Source organism: Heteronotia binoei, chromosome 5 (assembly GCF_032191835.1).
Source record: "Heteronotia binoei isolate CCM8104 ecotype False Entrance Well chromosome 5, APGP_CSIRO_Hbin_v1, whole genome shotgun sequence".
NCBI classification, from domain to species: Eukaryota; Metazoa; Chordata; class Lepidosauria; order Squamata; family Gekkonidae; genus Heteronotia; species Heteronotia binoei.
Window position 1 is genome coordinate 25,595,583 of NC_083227.1, and position 17,362 is coordinate 25,612,944.

The 17,362-nt window shown below is 44.7% G+C and overlaps 1 protein-coding gene across 1 annotated transcript in view; it reads left to right on the forward strand.

Moving 5' to 3' along the window:
• The window catches only part of LOC132571866 (zinc finger protein 420-like), a 452,634-nt gene that overhangs the window by 425,745 nt on the left and 9,527 nt on the right, over positions 1–17,362 (forward strand). The window contains exon 7 of the mRNA XM_060238658.1: positions 10,766–10,956. Within this exon, the coding sequence (XP_060094641.1) occupies positions 10,766–10,956 (191 nt within the window). The remainder of the gene's footprint in view (positions 1–10,765; positions 10,957–17,362) is intronic.

Genomic DNA, 17,362 nt, shown 5'->3' on the forward strand with positions numbered 1-17,362 from the left:
ACCAGAGGCATGCAACAAGAAGATCTTTAACAAGGAGGGGGTCTAGAAGAAACTCACAACAGTTCTACTGAAGCTGGTGTCTCCATTGGAGGAGGCATGAGGAGTCTCTCTACCCAATGAAAAATGGAAGTTTGAATGTTACAAGCACTTTTGTGCAAACACCTTTTGTCTTTCAAGTACAGCGTTTGGGCTTTAAGAGAATGTATTGGGACACTGAGTATTTAATATTTGCGGCACTTTATATTGTTAGGAATTATGTGGTTTTTGATTAGTAATATGAATTGTGAGATGTGAGAAGATTCAAGCTTTATAAATAGTATATGAAATTCGTAAGAGTGGCAGTTTTGTTTAATCACGGTATTGCATAGCACGTTTTTCTCCTGTCCATGATTCTCCTGTATTGCTTAGTTCCCAGTCTGGCCAGCTGATCCAGAGTGACCTTGGGCCAGCTGGGAGGGAGTGGTGCGAGCTATTGGATCTGGATCTTGTCCACTGCCTACAGCTGGGGATTCCCTCTGTCTCTTTCCCAGCAGAAAACTCCTCCTTCCCTTCCAAGCCATTAGAACAGGGGCGTCAAACATGCAGCCCAAGGGCCATATCAGGCCCCTGGAGGGCTCCTATCAGGCCCCCAAGCAACTGGCTGTCATCTGCTTCCTTCTCCCTCTCTTGCTTCCTTCCGCATAACAGCCTGCTTTGCAAGGCTTGCTTAATTGCGCAGGAGATACAGAGCAAGACCTCTGTTTTCTGGATTGGCTGAGGCTCCTCCATTGAGGAGAAAGGGGGGGGAGGGCTTGCTTTGCAAGGCTCACTCAATCGCAATGCAGAGCTACTTAGCCAAGCCCCTCTTCCTTCTGTTGGCTGAGGCTCCTCCCCCTCCTGATCCCCTGGGGAAGGAAGAACAGAGCCAGAGCTTCCTTTGTCCAGTTCCCTCGATCGCATGGGAGAGATACAAAGAAAGCACCTTTAAGACCAATTAATGTTAATGTTTTAATTTTTGGGTTTTTTGGGGAAAAAAATCTTAATTGTGTTTGTCTGTGTCCTTTATAGTGTTTGTATCTCTGCTACCTATTCTTAAATAGGTTCACACATGGCCCAGCCCCATATGGCCCAACAAGGTCTCATTTATGTCTGATCCGGCCCTCAAAACAAATTAGTTTGACACCCCTGCATTAGAAGGGACAAGCTTCCCCAAATGATAACACACCATGTACTAATTGAAACTAAGGACAATGCGCTACTATAGCTAAATTCAAAGAGCCTGGCTGCTATGAATTTGTGTGAACCTTTTTTTAAAATATCGCCTTTTCCCTTGCAGCATTGCGTTCACACAGCTGTGGATTGGAAAGCAATTGGCGATCACGGCATTAGCCAAGAAGAGAAAAGTAGATGCGGAGGGTCGCGTCGTTCAAGACGAATGGAGAAGCCTTTATTTTTGCGTGGAACTGAATGGGAAACCAACTTGCCTGATCTGCTCGCAGCAAATATCGGTTGCCAAGAAGTACAACGTTCAGCGACACTACGAAACTCACCACGCCGGGGAGTACAACGAATACAGCGGAGAAGTACGAGAGGAGAAAGTTTGTGAATTTGAACAGTCGTTGAAAGAACATGAATTAATTTTCCAGAGGTTGTATCAAATGAATGAAGGTGCGGTTAAGGCAAGCTATCTGATCGCCCACGAGCTAGCAGTATCATCAAAACCCTTTTCAGAAGGGGAGTTGATCAAAAAGTGTATGGTCATGGCTGCAGAAGCCGTCTGTCCAGACCTGCAGCAGGGTTTTGCAAATATAGATCTATCAAGAAGCATGGTCGAAGAGAGAATTTATGAGTTATCCGAGAACCTTCATACCCAACTGGCAGAAAAGGCCAAGTCCTTTATTGCATTTTCAGTTGCAATAGCTGAAAGCACAGATGTTACCGATGTAGCCCGCCTCGCAATCTTTATCCGTGGGGTTGATCAAGAGATGCGCGTTACGGAAGAATTTGTAGAGATCGTTCCCGTGACAGACATGACCACGGGTGATGACATCCTCACGAATTTGGTAGGTGCTCTGGGTAAAATCGGTGCCGACTGGACAAAAGCAGTGAGCCTGGCCACAGATGGGGCACCGCTGATGTTGGCGGGGGAAGCTGGAGTTGCTGCAAAGCTCAAAGAAAAACTGGTAACTGCAAACCCCCAACATCAGTTTTTCAGTTTCCATTGCATTTTGCACCAGGAAACTCTGTGCAGCAAAACACTGAAGATGGATAATGTTACGAGTGTGGTCATAGAAACTGTTCATTTTATTCAAGCCAGAGATCTTGACCAGAGGCAATTTAGCCATCTTCTGGAGGAAAGCATGATTAGAGAAGGGGTACCGTATCACACCGAAGTCCGATGGTTAACTCGCGGAGCTGTACTGAAATGCTTTTATGAACTACGAAGTGAAATACAAATATTTATGGATAAGGAAGGAAAGGCTGTCCCTGAATTGCAAGATAATGAATGGCTTCAAGATCTTGCTTTTATGGTGGATATTACCGAACATCTGAACAGTCTCCACACAAAGATGCAAGATCGAAACAAAGTTGTGACAGAACTTTACGACAGCATTTGGGGCTTTGAAATGAAGCTTCAGCTTTGGGAAAAGCAGCTTCAAAAAAACAATTTGGCACACTTTCCCACCATGAAATCTCTGTCCGGTGATCATGTATCCACAGAGAAGTATGGGAGAAAAATTTCTGAACTCAGAAACGAATTCCAAGAAAGGTTTTCCGACTTTCGAAACCTGCAGAGAGATTTTCGGATTTTCCGTAATCCATTTTCTGTGGATGTCCATGAGGTTCCAGAAGAGCTCAAAAAGGAAATAATTGATCTGCAGAGTGATGCTGAACTGAAGAATAAGTTTTCTGAAGTTGGCTTTAGCAAATTTTACGTGTATTTGGGTACTAATTACCCCCAACTTCAGTCTTTTGCTTCTAAAATTCTGTCAATGTTCGGAACAATGTACATCTGTGAACAGCTCTTTTCTGTAATGCATGTCAATAAATTGAAACTGGGTTCACAGCTTACAGATACACACCTGAACAGCATACTCAGGATTGCTACAGCACAGACATTGTCTCCAGATTTTGATGCAATAGTTGAGACCAAGGGGTTTCAGTTATTAGACTGTTAAATAAAATGTTGCAAGAGTGCTAAGGTTTTAACAATGTTTGTATTTTAATTAAAAATTAATGTAGTGAATTGTATTTATGCCCTTTATAAAGTTTGTATCTCTGGTGCCTGGCACTACATTTTATAGCACATGTGGTCCAGCCTGACACAGTGCCATTTTTGTCCGGTCTGGGCCTTGTGACAAAGATACTTCTGCTTTAAAATGGGGGCGGGGGTGGGAAGAAATAGAGAGGGAAAAAGATAATTTGGAATAATTATTGCGTGAGTCATTTCTAATATTTTAAAAATGTAATTAATATATATTACACTCACAAGAAGTACGGCCGATTTCATTCATTAAATAAAATCTCTCTTGATATCATAGACCAGGGGTGGCCAAACTTGCGTACCGTAAGAGCCACAGAGAATAAATTTCAGATGTTTGAGAGCTGCAAGACATGAAAATCAGATGTTGCAGGGCAGGCAGGCAGGCAGGAAATAGATGGGGGAGGTGAGGGTGAAAAGAAAGTAACTTTAACTTTAAATGTATTCTCCAAGCTGTCAGCTGGCTTGGAGAAGTGATTTAAAGAGAGAAATGCCTTTTCCGGGCTGACCAACAGGCTGGTGGAGGGTTCAAGAGCCATACAATAGTATGAAAAAAGCCACATGGGGCTCCCAAGCCACAATTTGGCCACCCCTGTCATAGAATCAGCATTGGAAGTAGCCATACAGGCCATCTAGTCCAAACTCTGCCCAATGCAGGATCAGCCTAGAGCATCCCTGACAAGTGTTTGTCCAGCTGCTGTTTGCAGACAGCCAATGGGGGCAACTCAGTCACCACCTCTCTTGGTAGCTGATTCCACTGTTGTGCAGAAGTGCCAGCAAGGTGGAGTCATTCGGGCAAAGTCATAGAATCATAGACTCGGAAGGGATCCCCGGGGTCATATAGTCCAACCCGCTTCGCAGTGCAGGAAATTCACAAATACCTCTCCTGAGTTTGATCCTGGAAGAAGCTGGGTTCTGGTAGCTGGCTCAAAGTTGACTCAGCCTTTCATCCTGCCGAGGTCGGTAAAATGAGGACCCACCTTGCTGGGGGAAAAGTCTAGATGACTGGGAAGGCAATGGCAAACCACCCTGTAAAAAGTCTGCCAAGAAAATGTGATGTGATGTCACCGCATGGTTTGCTAATGACTCAGTGCTTGCACAGGGGACTACCTTTACCTTTTAACATTCACAGGATTGGCATTGTCAGGTCGTGGAGTTGTAAGGGACCTCCAGGGTCATCTAGTCCAACCCCCTGCACAGTGCAGAAACTTCACAAAAACCTCCCCCATATACGTACATGCATCCCCAGTAGTGTTCCCTCTAAGCTGAGTTAGTGTGAACTAGCTCACAATTTTTTTGGCTTTTGGCTCACACATTTTTGTCATAGCTCAGGAAAGATGGCCCCCAGAACAAACTAATGTATGCAGCAGTCAAATCGCTCACAACTTTAATGCCAGTAGCTCATGAAATAGAATGTTTGCTCACAAGACTCCACAGCTTTGAGGGGCATGGATCCCCAATGACGTTTGCTCCATGCCCAGAAGATGGCAAAAGCCTCCAGAATTCCTTGCCAAACTGGCCTGGAGAAAAATTGCTGACTGATCCCAAAGTGGCAATCGGTGTTCCCCTTGGTGTGGAAGAAGAAGAAGATATTGGATTTATATCCCGCCCTCCATTCCGAAGAGTCTCAGAGCGGCTCACAATCTCCTTTACCTTCCTCCCCCACAACAGACACCCTGTGAGGTGGGTGGGGCTGGAGGGGGCTCTCACAGCAGCTGCCCTTTCAAGGACAACCACTGCCAGAGCTATGGCTGACCCAAGGCCATTCCAGCAGCTGCAAGTGGAGGAGTGGGGAATCAAACCTGGTTCTCCCAGATAAGAGTCTGCACACTTAACCACTACACCAAACTGGCTCTCCACGAGAACTAGGCACTGGTGGAACCTTTCCTGCCCTCCTCATGATTTGCCTAATTCACAGAATAAGCATTGCTGTCAGAGGGCTATCTAGCCTCTGTTTAAAAACCTCCAAGGAAGGAGAGCCTGCCACCTCCCGAGGAAGCCTGTTCCACTGAGGAACCACTCTTGTCAGATAGTAAAGACTCCAGTAGCACCTTTAAGTCAACCAAATTTTATTGTAGTATAAGCTTTTGAGAAACACAGCTTTCTGTCAGATGCATAGAGGGTATGTAGAAACTGGTCAGAGATATATAGTTGGTAAGGGGAGGGGGTGCAGGAAGTGCAATCCAAGTTGAGGGTGACTGCTTCCTTATGATGATGATGATGATGATGATGATGATGAATGGAATACCTGAAAGGAAAAGGCACCATCCAAAGCCCTATTCAATCCAAGTCTGAGTCAGATTTACATATGAATTACAATTCAGCAACTTTTGGTGGAAAGATGTTGGAAGGAAGTAAAATAGATGGTAAGGAGGAAGAAAGAGCTGCAAAGAAAGCAACTTTAACTTTAGATGCATTCTCCAAGCCATCATCTGGCCAGGTTTGGAAAAGTGATTTAAAAGAGAGATGCCTTCTCCAAGCCGGCCTATGGGGTAGTGGGGGCTTCAAGAGCCACACAATATGTGTGAAAGAGCCACATGTGGCTCCTGAGCCACAGTTTGGCCACCCCTGTCCTAGTAGATTGAAGTGTTCTCCCACTGGTTTCTGGATATTGCATTTTTAATGTCAGATTTATGTCCATTTATTCTTTTGCATAAATGTTGGCTGGTTTGTCCTATGTACACAGCAGAGGGGCATCATTGACACATGAGTGTGTATATCACATTTGAGGATGAGCAGATGTAAGAGCCAGCGATTGTGTGGTGGATGCCATTGGGTCCTGTGACCGTCATTTCTGTATGGATATGTGGGTAGAGTTGGCATCGGGGTCTGTTGCAGGGTCTGGTTCCTGTGTTGGTGACTCTGCTAGATGGGCCATGGTTGTTAGTGAGAAGTCAATTAAGGTTGGGGGGCTGTCTGTAGGCAAGGAGAGGTCTTCTACCCTGGGCTTGTGAGAGAGGGGCATCATTTTCTAGGTTGGGCTGTAGATCACTGATAGTAAGTTGGACTGATCTGAACTGGATCTGTCTGTCACAAAGTTCTTCCTAATGTTGAGCCAAAAACTTTTCTGGTTGAATTTCAACCCATTGGTTCTGAGTCAACTTTCTAGGGCAGGGGTGTCAAACATGCAGCCCGAGGGACAAATTAGGCCCCCGGAGGGGTCTGACGAAGCCCGTGAGCAACTCACTGTTGTCTGCTTCCTTCTCCCTGTCTTGCTTTCTTCTGCATCACAACTTGCTTTGCCAGGCTTACTCAATCGCACAGGAGCTACAGAGCAAAGCTCCTCCCTTGGAGAGGAAGTGGGGGAAGGAGAGCTAGCTTTTCAGGCTCTCTCAATTGCACAACAGAGCTACTGAGCCAAGCCTCTCTTCCTGCTGTTGGCTGAAGCTCAGCAAGCCAGTGAGGTGGAGTAGGCTGTGTGTGTGTTTGTCTGTGTCCTTTATAAAGTTTATATCTCCCTGACCTGGCATTACATTTTATGACACACATGGCCTGGCCTGACAAAGTCAAGATCCAGTCCTCGCATCTCCTACTACCCGATTGGCTGGCTTGGAGAAGGCATTTGTCTCTTTAAATCACTTTTCCAAGCCAAGCTTTCCAACACTTGGAGAATGCAATTAAAGTTAAAGCCGCTTTCTTTCCACTTCTCTCTCCTTCCATCTATTTTCTTTCCTTCTTCCTTCCAGTCCCACGGCTTTCAAACATCTGACATTTATTCTATGCGGCTCTTATGTTAAGCAAGTTTGGCCAGCCCTACTTCACACGAACACAGCTGCCTGCCTGCATCTGTTCTGGGTCTGGTAGATGCAAGGAACTACATTTCCCAGAAGACCATGGGAGCAACAAAAAGGCCAAACATGCCTTTCTCAAGCACTGAAGGGGCCGGTTTTTCATCAAGCTGGAGAAGGGAATTTGGGGAAGATGGAGTTTTGCAGTGCCTCACTCTTTTCTCATTTCCCCTGGCTGGAGGGAGAATTTGGGTTTTGCACATCTGCAGGAAAGGTGAGTTGAGGATTTCCTAAAACAGAATTTGGGAGGAGAGAGAAGAATCTGAGCAGGGAAGGAAGAGGAAGAAGTGGCCGGAGTGGGCCTCGAGAAAGAGACTTACCAGATAAGATCTGTGCACTGCGGGTGGGTAATCTATTCCACCTTTGCTGTCTGTGCTGCCCTCCACCTTCCTAGCTGCTTGGGGATAAACCATTGCTTCCATTGCAAAATACTAGACTCTGTGGCCAAACTGGAGCTTGGGAGCCAGATGTGGCTCTTTTGCACACATTGTGCAGCTCTCAAAGCCCCCACTGTCCCATTGGCTGGCTTGGGGAATGCATTTAAAGTTAAAGTTGCTTTCTTTCCACTTCTCTCTTCCCCATCTATTTGCCTGCCTCCCTTCCTCGTGGCTCTCAAACATCTGACATTCATGTCTTTTGGCTCTCAAACATCTGGCATTTATTTTATGTAGCTCTTACATGAAGCAAGTTTGGCCACCCCTGCACTAGAGGGATTCTCTGTTGTTAATCTGAGCTAGAATGTTTCCATTCTCCATGTTTTTGGTATCATAACTCCCATGATCATCCTGAAGAAAGAGAGGGGCCATTTTTGAGGCTCCTCGTGTTCATTTTAGTATTATAGGTTCGGGGAAAAAAATTCTCCCCCAACTTTTTCTGTAAAAGGTCTGTTGAGAGCAGGACTGTATTTTGTAGTAAAATCCCAGCAGGAACTTATTTGCATATTAGGCCACACCACCAACCTCGCCATGGTTTCACACGGGGTTTTTTTGCAGGAAAAGCCCAACAGGCACTCATTTGCACACCCCCTGACACCAAACCAGCTGGAACTGCATTCCTGTGTGTTCCTGCTCAAAAAAAGCCCTGGTTGAGATGATACAGTAGCTTCCTTGCAGTTCAAGGGTGTGGTGCGCAAACCGCAGTCATTCCAACTGGAAAGGTCTCTGAAGTGGTCTGTTTATGCTGAATGTTCCGTGCCTTACATCTCTTGTGTATCAAACCTTGAGGATCACACAACCTGAAATGAGTAAGTTTGGGGTTTGTTTAAAAAAAAAGAGAGAGAAAGCAAAATATATGATGAGTATAATAAGGCCAGTTTAGTTTTACACACCCACAAATATTTAATGCAGAAACCTTCTCTGGAAACAGAATTTTCCAGTATTTCTGGGGTTAAATGTGCAAGATACACAGGGAGGGACGGTGGCTCAGTGGTAGAGCATCTGCTTGGTAAGCAGAAGGTCCCAGGTTCAATCCCTGGCATCTCCAAAAAAGGGTCCAGGCAAATAGGTGTGAAAAAACTCAGCTTGAGACCCTGGAGAGCCGCTGCCAGTCTGAGAAGACAATACTGAGTTTGATGGACCCAGGGTCTGATTCAGTATAAGGCAGCTTCACAGTGTTATAGTCAGGCCACGGGTTCAGCAGGAGCTCACAGGAGCACAGCTCCTGAACCTTTCTGAGGGTTCCTCCTCCTCCCCACCTTGCCCATTGAATAGTAGGTGCAGCTGCATAACAATCCCTGGATGAGCTCCACCACCTATTTTTCTACAAAATGACCCCTGGTTATAGTCAACAGTGTTATACGGTCAACTAGGGTTCTTTTGGTTTTTCATTGAACTAGACCAACCCAAGGGACTCCAAGCTTTATGCAGTTTTCTAAATTTGTATTTCTTACAGATATTCAGTATATAATCACCATCAGAAGCTGTGGGGAAACACATTAATATAATTTCCTTTGCCGTCAGTTCAGTTTGCATTCTTTTAATCAACTGAGGGGCAACTGGATCTGTCTTCCTTTCTGGAGTGCTCAGGGAGCGGCAGGCCTTGAATTCAGCAGGAGCTCACAGGAGCACAGCTCCTGAACCTTTTTGACGCCCCCCTCCTTCCCACCTACCTTTTCCATTGAATAGTAGGTGCAGCTGCATAACAATCCCTGGTTTAGGAGAGCATATATGAACATATGAAGCTGCCTTCTACTGAATCAGACCCTGGGTCCATCAAAGTCAGTATTGTCTACTCAGACTGGCAGCAGCTCTCCAGGGTCTCAAGCTGAGGTTTTTCATGCCTACTTTCCTGGACCTTTTTTAGTTGGAGATGCCGGGGATTGAACCTGGGACCTTCTGCTTACCAAGCAGATGCTCTACCACTGAGCCACCGTCCCTCCGTGCAGACAGCCAGCCACCAGGGGCTTTGTCACACCCCCAGCAGCCCTCACTAACCCCTGGAGAAGCCCACACCACCCTTTCTCCACTTCTTATGTGATTTTGGGGGGTGGGTGGCTTGCTGGCCTTTTGACTGTTGGGGGAGGCAGCCAAGGAGAGCTCCAGGGTCTCTAGTCAGCCCAAGCAGGTGTCGCTCACCTGGGCTTCTCCTTTCTTGTGTCGAGTTGCTTTTGGCTGGTGGGGGGGGGGGGCAGCATATGCTAAAGAAGAAGACAACTGCAGATTTATACCTCGCCCTTCTCTCTGAATCAGAGACTCAGAGCGGCTTACAATCTCCTATATCTTCTCCCCCCACAACAGACACCCTGTGAGGTGGGTGGGGGTTGAGAGGGCTCTCACAGCAGCTGCCCTTTCAAGGACAACTCCTGTGATAGCTATGGCTAATCCAAGGCCATTCCAGCAGCTGTAAGTGGAGGAGTGGGGAATCAAACCCGGTTCTCCCAGATAAGAGTCTGCACATTTAACCACTACACCAAACTGGCGTAATGAGTTATGCTAATGAGCTCCACCACCTATTTTTCTACAAAACGATCCCTGGGGAGAGGAATCCATGATGAACTGGGACTTTTTTCCTCTTTCAGAGCTCCCCATTGTCCTTTGAGGAGGTAACCGTATTCTTCACAGAGGAGGAATGGGCTCTGCTGGATCAAAGCCAAAGAAAATTCTTCTGGGAAGTGATGGAGGAAAATTACAAGACTGTGGCCTCTCTGTGTAAGGCTCTTTCCCCTTTGATTATGAACATTGGAGAGAAGGGAGGAGGGTGGCATCTCCCCTTGGCCCTCCCAAATTTTAAGAACACAGTTCCACATCAGTTCCTTTTTGTTCTCATGGCATAAGGCTTTCCCTCAGTGACGAGATGTCAATAAAACAAAGTTTGAGTCCAGTGGCGCCTGTAAGACCAACGACATTTAAATCTAGGCGTAAGCTTTTGTGTGCATGTCTCTGAAGAAGTGTGCACACACATGAATCTTCTACCCAGAATTAAACTTTGTAGGCCTTAAAGGTGTCACTGGACTCAATCTTTGTTCCGTTGCTTCAAATCAACACAACTACCCACCTAAAGATGTTCATAGGGTAGCAAGTGGAAGGCGGCTTGGATCGCTGCTCTGAGGTAAGTTTTGTATTGAACCTGAAGAGGACAAAAATCACTGAAGCAGGAGGTTTCATAAACCAAGAAAGAAGATGTATTCATACATAAAAAAGGCTGCCCCACACAGAGACAAATAAGCAAGGAAACATTCTGTTCTAATTTCCCCAACACTTAATTTTTTTTTTATTCCATTTGGGTGTTATTATTGCAGGGGACTACATTTCCCAGAAGGACTTGCAAGCATCATGGAGGTCAACCCTGCCTTTTCTAGGTGTCCACGGGGCAGTATTTCTTCGAGATGGAGACAGAAATGTATGGAATATAGAATTCCACAGGGCCTCTCTTCTTTCGTGTTTCTGCCAGCTGGTGGAAGAATTTGGCTTTTGCATGCCTGCAGGAAAGGTGAGTTTAGGATTTCCTCAGTAGTAGCTGGGCAAGAATAGGGGACAGAAGAGAAAATATGGGGGAACAGGAGCAGAGGAGGAAACGGTGGCTGGAGACTGCTTCTGCGTCAATCATTACGTTGAAGAAAAATCCAGAGTAGCCATCAATTAAGAAACGACTAATCCCAAATCTCAGAATCATAGAGTTGGAAGGGGTTCCCCTAGGGTCATCTAGTCCAACCCCCTGCACAATGCAGGAAACTCACAAACACCTCCCCCTAAATGCGCAGGATCTTCATTGCTGTCAGATGCTCATCTAGCCTCTGTTTAAAAACCTCCAAGGAAGGAGAGCTCACCATCTCCCGAGGAAGCCTGTTCCACTGAAGAATCGCTCTAATGGTCAGGAAGATCTTCCTAATGTTGAGCCAGAAACTCTTGATTTAATTTCAACCCATTGGTTCTGGTCCTACCTTCTGGGGCCACAGAAAACAATTCTACACCATTTTCTATATCAGGGGTGGCCAACGGTAGCGCTCCAGATTTTTTTTGCCTACAACTCCCATCAGCCCCAGCCAATGGCCATGCTGGCTGGGGCTGATGGGAGTTGTAGGCAAAAAACATCTGGAGAACTACCATTGGCCACCCCTGCTCTATTTGACAGTCCTTTAAGTACTTGAAGATGGTGATCATATCACCTCTCAGTCGCCACCTCTCCAGGCTAAACATCCCCAGCTCCTTCAACCTTTCCTCATAGGACCTGATCTCCAGACCCCTCACCATTTTCATCGCCTCCTCTGGACCCGTTCCAGCTTGTTTATATCCTTCTTAAAATGTGGTGCCCAAAACTGAACACAATACTCCAGGTGAGGTCTCACCAGAGCAGAGTAAATGTTTCCCCTCACTGACTAGATGAACTCTGCTCGAAGTCAATGCATAATCTGTTGGGTTAGAAAATAACAACAACAATAATAATAATACATCGAACACCCTCCCCACATCAAGGCAGACTTCTGGATATCTCAATTGTTTTGGCTTTGAAATTGAAACTCAGAAATGTAAACCGTTCTTTTAGAACAGAGTACATTGTCTGGTCAGTGCTTGCTTGAGAGCAGCTATACCACAAGGCTTTAGGGGAAAAGAACCAGACAGAGAGGTGTTTGCTAAGTTAAACTACTATACAGAGATGGCTACCAGACAGGAATGGCCCAGTCTCATCTAGAATTTTGCCACAGATGGTGTGGTAGCTTTAAACGGGGGTGGAATTCTAGCAGGAGCTCCTTTGCATATTAGGCCACACACCCCTGATGTAGCCAACCCTCCAAGAGCTTACAATTCTCTTTTTTGTAAGCTCTTGCAGGATTGGCTACAGCAGGGGTGTATGGCCTAGTATGCAAAGGAGCTCCTGCTAGAATTCCTCCCCTACTTGCAGTTGAAGGACATATACAAACTGCTGTCATTCCTAGGCTTCCCAACCCGCCCCGCCCTGGTGGGGGACCTCCGAATTTGTGGCCTCCTCCCCCGCTCTCCAAAAATCCGGGAGCGGGGTGGGGGGGTGGGGAGGAGAGAGCATGCTTGTAGGCATCATGTAGTTGTAGAGCTCCTGATCCGTTTGTAAAATGTATGCCTTTAAGGCTGCGTAGGAAACAGGAAACAGGAAGGGCTTCATTGGAAAGGGTCAGTAATAGTTTCCATGGAGAACGGCCCCTCCCTTTCTTTTGCTTTCGTTTTCACAGCAAGGAAAATTCTGCAGGAAGAAGATCTGTTAAGTATTTGTGTGTGTGAGAGAGGGAGGGGGCAGGGGGTTCCCTGGTTTGGAGGCCCTCCCCCCCGCTTTAGAAAGCGTGGGGGGGGGGAAATGTCTACTGGGCACTCTATTATTCCCTATGGAGAACGATTCTCCATATATCCCCCAGAGAGCACTGCGATCAGGGACAAAAAATCTGCTGTCTGCCCCTGGCCCAAAAGAAGCCAGGCTATGCGCAACAAGATCTAGGGCCTTCTCGGTGGCAGCACCAGAACTCTGGAACACCCTCCCAGAAGCTATAAGGGCCCTGCGGGATTTGTCGGCGTTCCGCAGGGCCTGTAAGACCGAACTGTTTAGACAGGCTTTTCTGGTTGACTGAAAATGGGCTGCCACCGGACATCCTACAGAAGCTGGTGGTCATAGTCAGAACCGAATACCGCCAGACTGAATTGAGATAGCGTAATAGTTTTAAACTGATAAATGTATTATGGTTTTATATGTTTTATGGAATTGATTGTTTTTATGATACTGTAAGCCGCCCTGAGTCCGCTTGCGGAGAGGGCGGGATATAAATGCAAAGTAATAAATAAATAAATAAATAAATAAATAAATAATAGGGAATAATAGGGAATTGATCCGTGGGTATTGGGGGCTCTGGGGGGGTATTTTTTGAGGTAGAGGCACCACATTTTTAGTATAGCATCTAGTGCCTCTCCCCAAAATACCCCCCAAGTTTCAAAATGATTGGACCAGAGGGTCCAATTCTATGAGCCCCAAAAGTTGGTGCCCCTATCCTTAATTATTTCCTATGGAAGAAAGGCATATAATAATAATAATAATAATAATAATAATAATAATAATAATAATAATAATAATAATAATAATAATAATAATAATAATAATAATAATAATAATAATAATAATAAAATTATTTTTATATCCCGCCCTCCCCCGCCAAGGCAGGCTCAGGGCAGCTGTCCCTTTAAATGTGATGGCCAGGGGAGCGTCGCTTGAACATGGTGGACGCAGTCTGATCGAGCTCCTGATCATTCCCCCTATACGGCCTATATTAGAGTCACCAGGCACAAGTATAAACTCTACTTTCGATGGGACAACACAACAAAACCAAAAAGAAGAGTATCCCGAGAGAAAAAAAATCGGTACTAGACTTCTTCAAAGTGGACGCTGTGGAAGAGGTTAGTAGGCCTGCAACCAGATCTGTACTAAATATGGCGGCTAGCAATGTTAATCCTCCCAGCCCCAGCATAGAAAATGAAGACGCCCCGATAAGTAAAAGAGATCTAAACCTCCTAAAAGCTGACATACACCGCTATTTTAATGAATCATTGGACTCCTTCCTCAAACCTATCCAGTCTAAAGTACAAGAAATAACAGAAGAGCTCTCTGTTACCACCAAGATGGCGGAGCAAACGGCTGAAGCAGCCCTTGTACTGCAAGACGAGGTGAAAGCTCTTAAAAGAAAGGAGTCTATTCTGGAAAACAAAATTCTTATACTAGAAAACCGTTTTAGAGCTTCCAATCTAAAATTTCGAGGCCTGGAGGAGGGAGAGGAGAATTCCACAGACTTGGTTTCTTTTATTTCAAAATGGCTAAAATCTGCACTGAAAATGGAGGCGGGAAGCACTTTATCAATAGCCAAAGCACAAAGGCTGGGAGCAATGGCGTCGGCCAGGAGAGGGAGACCTAGAGATGTCCTGGTACATTTCGTCCTTCCTAAAACACGGGACTTTATTCTAAAGGAAGTGAGATCAAATGGGGCTTTGCTGTATAAAGGGGAAAAAATTCTAACTTTGCTAGACCTACCTCCTGAAGTACTTGATAAACGCAGAAAGCTACGACCTTTTGTTTCTAAGTTGCATGCGGCTAACATTAGATTTAGATGGAGCCCTTCGTCAGACGTATTGGTTTACAAAAACGGCCATTTACATACAGCAGCGGACATTGACTCAGGCAGAGCGTTGCTTAAGGCACTTTCCATAGAAGTAACAGCGGCGGATGAAGAAGAAATACTGAAAGCCAACCCTCCCTCTGAAGATGTCTCTCCTTAACTTATACAAATTTGAAGGAGCTATATTATTAATTCTGTATGAGTTTCTCTCAAAAGATTAACTACTGTTCTAAGCTGTTGCGTCACAAGGAAAAACTGGTAGCGGACTTCTTTACTCCGATAGTTCACAGGATTCCCTCTTCCCTGGAAGATTCACCTTTTATTTTTTCCTGAGAGAGGGAAATGATTTATCCATTAACGTTTTTCTGAATATCTGTTTGATTTCCCCCTTTTTATATCTCTTCCCCTTTTTTCTCGTCGATCGCCGTTGCATCTGATGGAAAACTTTTGGCGGGCTCCTGTTCCTTTAAGAAAAAACAAACAAACAAACAAAAAAACGCCACAAGCCTCCTGAACTTTGCGGAGCCCGGCTCTATTGTATATCTTTACTGCACCATTTGCTAATAGTTTGGGATATAAATGACTGGTGGATATGCTAATGAATGGTTGAAAGGTGACTGGTGAATGTTTGATCTCTCTCTTTTTTCCGTCGCTGGGTTCTTTGGGGGAGGGGAGTTGTCTGTAGTATGAAGAAATCCGATCTGCCTCTGCAAAGCCGCACAAAGCAGTTCGAGAAGAGATCGAAGCGGGGGAGAAGCCGCATAGTTATTTCTCTGCCTGAACATTGGGGCTTGCCCAGAACTGTCCTCCCTGATCCCATTGCCTCTCCCTCTTATTTTGGGGGGAAGGGTAATCTCCGCAGCCACCTTTTTACGCTGGGGTTGTTCTTCCCTACCCTTCGTTTATGGATCTCTCCACCCCTGCTGCCAGTCTTTTGGTGTCTTTTCTACTGGATTTTCGGGACGTTTCTAATCTCTAACTTTCTGAATCCCACTGCTAGCGAAGTTCCAGAAATTCAGAAGGAGCTGATCTTTTTTCTTTTTTCACCCACCTTCCCCCCCCCCCCTCATCAGCAAAGATACCCTAGAGTGTTCTTCATGAAAACCTTGTTGCTGATCATCGCAGCTTTACACATGCCCCTCGAGGCAATGCACCGAAACACCCCCCCCCCACCCTCCCTCCCTCCCCAACTCCCCTTCCTGGTAGTCAGATCAAAGCACTCTTTTCCCCTCACCTCACCTCCCCCCCCCCCCCCCCCCGTGTAATGATCTCTTGGTAAGAGAATGTTTGTAATATGCTTTGCTATGTGTCATGACTAAAGACTAGTGAATGACTGAAGGTGAATGGTTGGAGTGTTAATTAAATGAGAGAGTATGAATGATAGGTAGATATGAGTGCAGAATGTGTGTGTTATTGAAATGATCATTTAGGGTTTATTTACTTACAATGAAATCTAAAATTTAAGTGTGTATGTTAAACCATGGTTGCTATAAATTTGGACTAGGGTATTTGAATAAATGTATATAGTTAGGAATGATTGTAGTGTAGTAAGTGATTGATTTTTTGGTGGATGAGATAGAGTGAATAGGGGAAATGTCTGTATTGGTGAATGCTTTTGCAACATTATATAATGATAAAAGGAGGAGATATGAATGAGTGAGAGGTTGGAATAAATATAAATGGAGTAGTGACGGTATGAATATAGATAGGCATAATTGTATTTAGCCTCATTAATATCTCAATACAGTCATCAAATGGTCTTATAAAATATCTTAATCACCTTAGGTGGATTGTAACTCTTGGTGATTTCTACTTTCTGGGAAATCAAATGTAAATAAGAATTCTTAAGGGGTATAACCCATATAGCATAATGTACATCTTCCTATATACATTTCCATCTTTCTGGATTTTGGTTAACTAAGAGGAGGGAACTAGGTCAAGTTTGATATACCTTAAATTGTTAAATTGTTAAATAAGATAATGCATTTTATTTCCCAAGTGAGCAGGAGTATGTTTTTTTTGTGCAAGGTGCCTGGTTAAGGTTTCATCTTACAAACCTGGGGAATGTTTGGGATGTTTTAAAAGAATTTTTTAATTACATTCAAATATTCTTTAGTTCCCCTAAAGGTGTGAGTAGTTTCACTACTAGGGAGTACCACGGGTATTTCTCCCTTTTCCTCTGAAGGTAAAGAGGACTGGTGAAGCATTTCCCCCAATTGAGGGTAGTTGGGGGTGTTTGAGTTATTTGTGTTGTTTTGTTTTGTTTGTTTGAAGGTTAAGAACAGCATAAGTTGGGGGGTGGTTTAGTGTTAACTGAAATATCCTTTGGAGAGGAATCTCTGAAAAGCTTCCCAAATTAGGAAATTAAGTTTAAGGTTTTTAAGTTTGGTTATAGTTTGAGAAGTGGTGTTGTGTTGTGGCACCACTGTGTTCTTAATTTTTTCTTTTCTTTTTTATTTTAATTGAAAGATGACACGCTCATATAAGCTCCTCAGTTGGAACTGCAGAGGCCTCAATAATATTGTAAAACGTAAAAGACTTCTTAACACATTGCAAAGGGATAGAGCAAACATTGTTTGTCTACAGGAGACGCATTTAAAGAATGTAAATGGAAAACTATTGTCCTCAAATTGGTTTAACCAAAGCTATTTGGCAGCAGGGACATCAAAATCTAGAGGAGTAGCAATTTTACTGTCAAAATCAGTACCTTTCCACTGTCAAAAAATAAAAGCTGACCCTAGAGGTCACTATATCTTTATTAGAGGAGAATTA